The sequence below is a fragment of the Temnothorax curvispinosus genome, unplaced genomic scaffold (genome assembly GCF_003070985.1).
Source record: "Temnothorax curvispinosus isolate PA1 unplaced genomic scaffold, ASM307098v1 QBEX01015298.1, whole genome shotgun sequence".
NCBI classification, from domain to species: domain Eukaryota; kingdom Metazoa; phylum Arthropoda; class Insecta; order Hymenoptera; family Formicidae; genus Temnothorax; species Temnothorax curvispinosus.
The window spans coordinates 1-6280 of NW_020225078.1; the positions used below are offsets into that span (position 1 = coordinate 1).

General features: G+C 32.7%; 1 protein-coding gene across 2 annotated transcripts; it reads right to left on the reverse strand.

The window, feature by feature from the left end:
* Positions 1-6: 6 nt before the first annotated feature.
* Positions 7-5283, reverse strand: LOC112465524. Of its 2 annotated transcripts, XR_003042033.1 has the most exons (5): positions 4637-5283; positions 4193-4377; positions 2280-2443; positions 1547-1748; positions 724-812 (listed from the first exon to the last, which is right to left on the reverse strand). XR_003042033.1 is itself a non-coding variant. In XM_025033090.1 (4 exons), exons 1-4 carry the CDS (start codon positions 4815-4817, stop codon positions 578-580), a joined length of 765 nt encoding a protein of 254 aa, XP_024888858.1. In that variant the 5' UTR covers positions 4818-5283; the 3' UTR covers positions 7-577. The 2 variants fall into 2 exon arrangements, 1 of the variants encoding a protein (XP_024888858.1); XM_025033090.1 differs by lacking the exon at positions 1547-1748 and having other exon boundaries at positions 7-812.
* Positions 5284-6280: the final 997 nt, after the last annotated feature.

Here is a 6280-nt window from a genome sequence, read left to right on the forward strand (position 1 = left end):
TTTCTTTTTCTGCCTACAGTTATTTCGAGCTTCTTTACTTTAAACATGTTGATTAATAAACACATTTAAAAGAATTTTTTCTCATTTTACTCAATTTATTTCAATGACCATGAGGTATGTCTGTCTACATTTCGATAAGAACCTAATAATAATACGTCGAAAAAATACCATTTATTGTCATTCGTTTTAACGCATCACGGTAATGTTGAGAAATATTGAGCAGTTTGCAATATAGAAATTGTTACGCAATAGAAAATTACTCCAGATTACAAAATTAAGTAATTCTCGTAATATTTCACGGGAAAAAAAGATTAGCTACTATATCAAATTTAATTGTAAAATAAAAATAGCTAACAATTTGTTGCAGCGAGAGCAAAAGGTTTTGCTACTATTGCTAAATTATAGCTCTCGCTGTGCAAAAAAGATGTTAAATATCACTAAATTTGCTACAGTAGCTAATCTCCTTTTTCCGTATTAGTTATTGTCCCGCTTGTCGGACTATATTAAGGCAACCTGTTGGGTCGAGAATTATTAGTGACTGTATTTCACTGGATTTTACTTTTTTATTGAGAGAACACTAGAGCGCGCTGCGCGCTGATTCAAATTTTACTGAACACAACCTTTTACCCATAACTTTATACTCTTTAATACTAATACCGGGAAAATACTCCTTTCCGTTCTTATCTACCAAATTGGAAAAGTTTGTTTTCGAAAATTCTTCGAATCCCACACCTGCCGCTGACTTTTGCGAAATTATCGATGTGAACCCAGTGGATGTCGCTGGCACTCCGTACATAGGTCCGATAAGATCTCTAGATCAAGATTTAAGTTACGTGAGATATTAATAAACAAAACGGATTAATGTGATAAATACTGAATTAATAGAAATCAAATATAAAAAATGCTAAATAGCTCGCGTATTAATAATATAGTAATGAGGCGTATTAAGGTATTCCTTTCATGACACTAAAGTCTTAAGAATTAACTGATTTTTTGGTACGAGAAAGTTAAAATGCATATCTTTACGCCAGAAAAAAATTAAACCACATTACCGAACATATAAAGAAGAATTATGACTTTGAAAATTCAATATTTTATATGTGACGTTATCGAAAAAGTCTATTTTCCACATTTCAATGTAATAATTTGTTTATCAAATATTTTAAGATATTAAATATTAACTGCGCTACATATTCGCTAAACTCTATACTTTCGATAGTGCCGATAAAAATACAGAGTCACCGAATATTTAAACAAAATATTTATGTTAAAAGTTGACTTGAAATGTGGTTTATAGATAAATATTTTTAATGGCGACTTTCAAGAAATTATTTGGCAACGCTATGCAAGCTGTGCGCTCATGTCACACTTCAGTTCATCACGTACGGTTTATTATCAACTTTTATTTTCACAAATTGTCCTTTTATACTTTTGCCCACATTACTCTTCACTTTATGTTTTTTTATCACTCATTACTATTATAAAATCTCTCTTTAATTAAAAGAAAATGTCACAATATTCTTTGATTAATGACATTGACACTTACATTGACACTTTTGTTATCAACTTCACATTTTACAATCGGCGCCCTGAAAAGCGATTATTGTCATACATCGATCTTTTAACCTCGAGGCAGACGAAACATATTACACCGGTCATTACTCCTCCAAGCGTCGTAGAGGCAACTTGCGTCTGTTATTTTTCAACTTGTACGCTATACCGTTAAGATCATGTTTCACTGTAAGTAACTAATAATGTTCAATTTTATTTCGATGTCAACCGTAAATTTAGTGTGCTACTCCGTATGTACGCAAGTATCTTGTAATACAGTGAAATATCAAATGCAACATGGTCCTCCTAGCTTTCCAACTTGGGAAAGATTTCAAGGTTGCTCGCCTGCATTATAACACACACACTTGACGGACCGCAAAACTCATAGTAAAAGGAGCGTGCGAGTATACAATATTTTAGCCTCACGACTCACGACCGCGTATAGTATATGTATATTTTTAAATGATTTATTTATGACCACGTATAAATTGCGCTGAAAATGACTACAAAAAATGGTCGAAACGTTCGCGAACTTTTATGTATATAAATTATTAACGGGTTGAAAAATATATATAACTTTGCGCCCATTTACCGCGCTGGCTTTTACTGCCTCTTTTCCTTCAATTGCTTTAATTTCGAAAACCTTATAATTTTAATTTAATTCTACATTATTTAAATACAAAGCTCTTTAAAAAAATATATAATAAATATTTTAACACAAATCATACCTGGTTTTCAGAATATCCTTGCATAATCCGTATCTTCGGTAAGCGGGGTCTACGCTAAGCCCAATAGCATACAGATACTTATCAATTTCGGGATAACGTTCGTATACCACCTTCGTTGCATTAGCACCAATCTCGGTCCTATATTTGTATTTCTCCGACTTAAACTGTTACAATTATCAATTACAACTTATGTTAATTACATAGATTGCGATAATGGTGCTTGATAACGCATAGGGGAGACCGGGGCGAAGTCGTCACTATTTTTTCGGTGCCGATTTTTAACAACAAAACAAATAATTTTAGTAAAATGTGGTATACCGCGTTGTAAAGAGTAAACCCTTGGCTACAAAATTTATACATTTTTGGTCTACGTCGCATTGTTCAACTGATATAGAGTGAAAACTACAAAGGTGCAAAAACTGAAATGTTAAAATTGCCGGGGCGGAATCGTCACTCCATTCTCGGACTGAATTTTAAATAAAAATTCATAATTCCGATCATGAAAAATGATGAGATACATTTTATTAATTATTTTTTAATAGAATAATGGAAACATTAATTAAAAACACGATAATGGAAAATAATTACAAGTTATAAGAAAAGCGCACACACTTATGTGCCCTACGCTCCCACGTTTCTCGTCAGCTCTATTCTGTCATCTCTGAGCACACGCAGAAGATATTATCCAAGTCTTCGCCGGAATCCGACCACTGCTGCTTCTTTAACTTTGATTTTCGCCGGAAGCCTCCATGATATGGCTTAGTAACGACTTCGCCCCGGACACAAGTTTCAAGTTTGATCGCTTATAAAATATTTTAGAAATCAATTAAAATAAAAAAAAATGTACTGGATTCGTGTTCAGCATGCATTACTCTTTAGAATCACTTACTTTGAGATTCGAAGACACAATAATATTTAAGATATTACAAATGTTCGACGCGCAAAAAATTTTACTTTTGACCTCCGGTTTCAAAATTTTTCTAATTTTTCGAGAAATAATATGTATTAATGGCTCGATTTTCTTGAAACCGGTGCCAAAATTTTTCTAATTTTTTGGGGTTGGCGATGATGTGTAGAATTTTTCATATGGGTTTAATTTTTTATTAATGTACCGATTTTTTGGAAACAGCAGGTGCTAAAATTTTTCTGACTGCGAACTATTCATTCAATTAATTGACCAATTTTCTTTAAAACGGTACCCAAATTTTTCTAATTTTTCGGGGATGGCGATAATGTGTATAATTTTTCATAACCGATTTTTTGAAAACCGTTACCAAAATTTTTCTAATCGGGGATGGCGACGATGAGTTTAATTTTTCATTAATGGACGTTAATGCCAGTGCAAGCCCGGCATAACCCTAGGGACCGGCCCTAGATTATGCATTAGGCATTTTCCTCCTCCAACAAGAAACAAGAAGAAGCCCAATATCTCGCGGAAATTAAAAAACAGGCATTTATGATGTGGAAAAACTGAAACTTCTTTAAAATCAAAAACAATGTATAAATTTTTATCAAAATGAGAGTAAATAAAAGGATTGTACTACTTAACTTGAGTGCCAAAATGCAACGCAATACAGAATTAGAAAAAATAATTGAAAAAATTAAAATGAGCTAAAAATGGCGGGTTAGCGGAAGGTTCATCCGCGCGATGCGCGGGAAAAATTAATATATATCTCTATATATACATAAATTTTAGAGAGGAAAATATAACTTAAAGTGGAGAAAAAATTGTATGCAAAGAAAAAAATAAGAACAAAGAGGGTTTAGGAAAGCGATCTAGGCTAAAAAAAAACCTAGTATATTATATATATGCACTTATAAACAATCATAATAAAACTTGCTATAGAATGAACTCAAACACACACACACACACACACAGAGCTATTAAATTTACAAAATTTAACAGAACTTACCTCGTAATAGTCGTAAATGTTATCCTTCTCATTTTTACTACGAATACCCAGAACGTTCATACCGGCGATTATGGGTTTCCCACCGTCAGGATTGTCGGTGAATGCGGCTATGGATATGCCTTCCGCGAGTAATAAGCGCCAGCGCGTGCTTACATCTTGTACAAATACGGGATCATCTTTTGCATCTGTAAATAAAATAGATCAAATTTGTAAATAAAATAGATCAAAAAGTGACAAAGAACAGTTGCAGCTTGCAGCGCATGATTATAAAAGATATTCATTCCTCTTCTGCTTCGTTAGAAATTATTCTAAAAAAAGAAAAATGGTCTTAGCAAGATTTTTTTTTCTTTTAATCGTAACTTTTTTTTATCATAAATCCGCGAACGGTGAATAAGATCGATATTAAAAGATACGTTATCGAATAATTGGTGACATTGCACTTACTCAAATAAGCGCAGGTCGGTTCGTCGACTAAGTAATACGTGCACATGTGTTGTACCGCGTCTTCGTATCGGTCCTCAGGAATTTCCTGAATTGTAAATTTCATCGGTTTTCCGTTCTTATCCGTCTTCTCGATCAATTTCCAAACTTTGGGTGGCTGACCTGACGGTTTGATGCGCGGCATTTTCTCTATCACCTTTTATAGATCTGCTCCGATTGAGGTGCTTAGCTTCTATGTCATTCTATGTCCGCGCTCGTGTCAAATAACACCTTGCCCAAACGTCAAAAAACTGTATGATTAACTGTATGACTAAGAGTTAGAATTAAAGTCGAGAATGAAGTAACAGAACCGAAGTCAAAAACTATCGCTCCGCGGCGTTTTCCGCCCTATTTGTACCCGAAATGGCCAGTAACAGTCTATTCGAAAAACGTTCGATGGAACGTTTCTTTTCCGATAAAACAACGTTTAAAAAACTATTATAGAAACGTTTTGTTTTAATGATAAAGACATTTTAGATAAAGACATTTAAAATTCCTACTTTTTACGTCTTTTGAACCTCTGTTTATGACGTCTTTGAGACATGCGTGAGAATGTTCTAGAAGCTTTATGCATATACCATCTGATAACGTCTATTCTTTTTCGAACTTGAACTGGTGCACATTTGTGCAATAAGTTAAAGTGAAACAAAATGTGCTTGTCTCACTCTAACTTAATTGCATTACTGATGTGCACCAGTTCAGGAAGTTCTTTAAAACGGAACACATGTATAAATGTTTTTTCAATAGCCACGTTTAGCAGAACGTCTATTTTGCAACTGTTGGATGTTTTCTAAGCTCAGATTTGTCCGATGACAAATATATTAAAACCGGCAGGACAAAATTAATTTAAGTAAATAAGTGGATATATGTGCATGGATAAAATGATTTATTTTGTGCAATAATGAGTGCAATATAAATTTAGATGTTTCAAAAAAGACTATTAAAGCTATTATATATATAGATAAAGCAAAATATAATTTTGTAATAAAAAATTTAACTAATAGGTATTTTTGTTAATGTAGAAACGTAAAAAATACGTTTCTTAAATCATGGTTTCAAAAACATTTTTATTCAAACGTTTCTTAACAGTTATTTACGGTTATGAAACTATGTATACGTTCAAAAAACTTATATGAAACCATAATATGTGCTACCTGGGAACCGAATGAAGTGACCAATTAAGTCAATCGCTGCATGTAATCCTGATAACAGATTCTTCAAGATCTTCGATAAATTTATATTTTCTTTATTTCTTTTTCTACCTACAGTTATTTCGAGTTTCTTTACTTTAAACATGTTAATTAATAAATACATTTAAAAGAATTTTTTCCATTTTACTCATTTTATTTCATTGACCGTGAGGTATATGTCTGTCTACATTTCGACAAGAACCTAATAATAAATACGCCGAAGAGATACCATTTATTGTCATTCGTTTTAACACATCACGGTAATGTTGAGAAATATTGAGGAGTTTGCAATATAGAGAAATTGTTACGCAATAGAAAATTACTCCAGATTACAAAATTAAGTAATTCTCGTAATATTTTACGGAAAAAAAAGATTAGCTACTATATCAAATTTAATTGCAAAATAAAAATAGCTAAC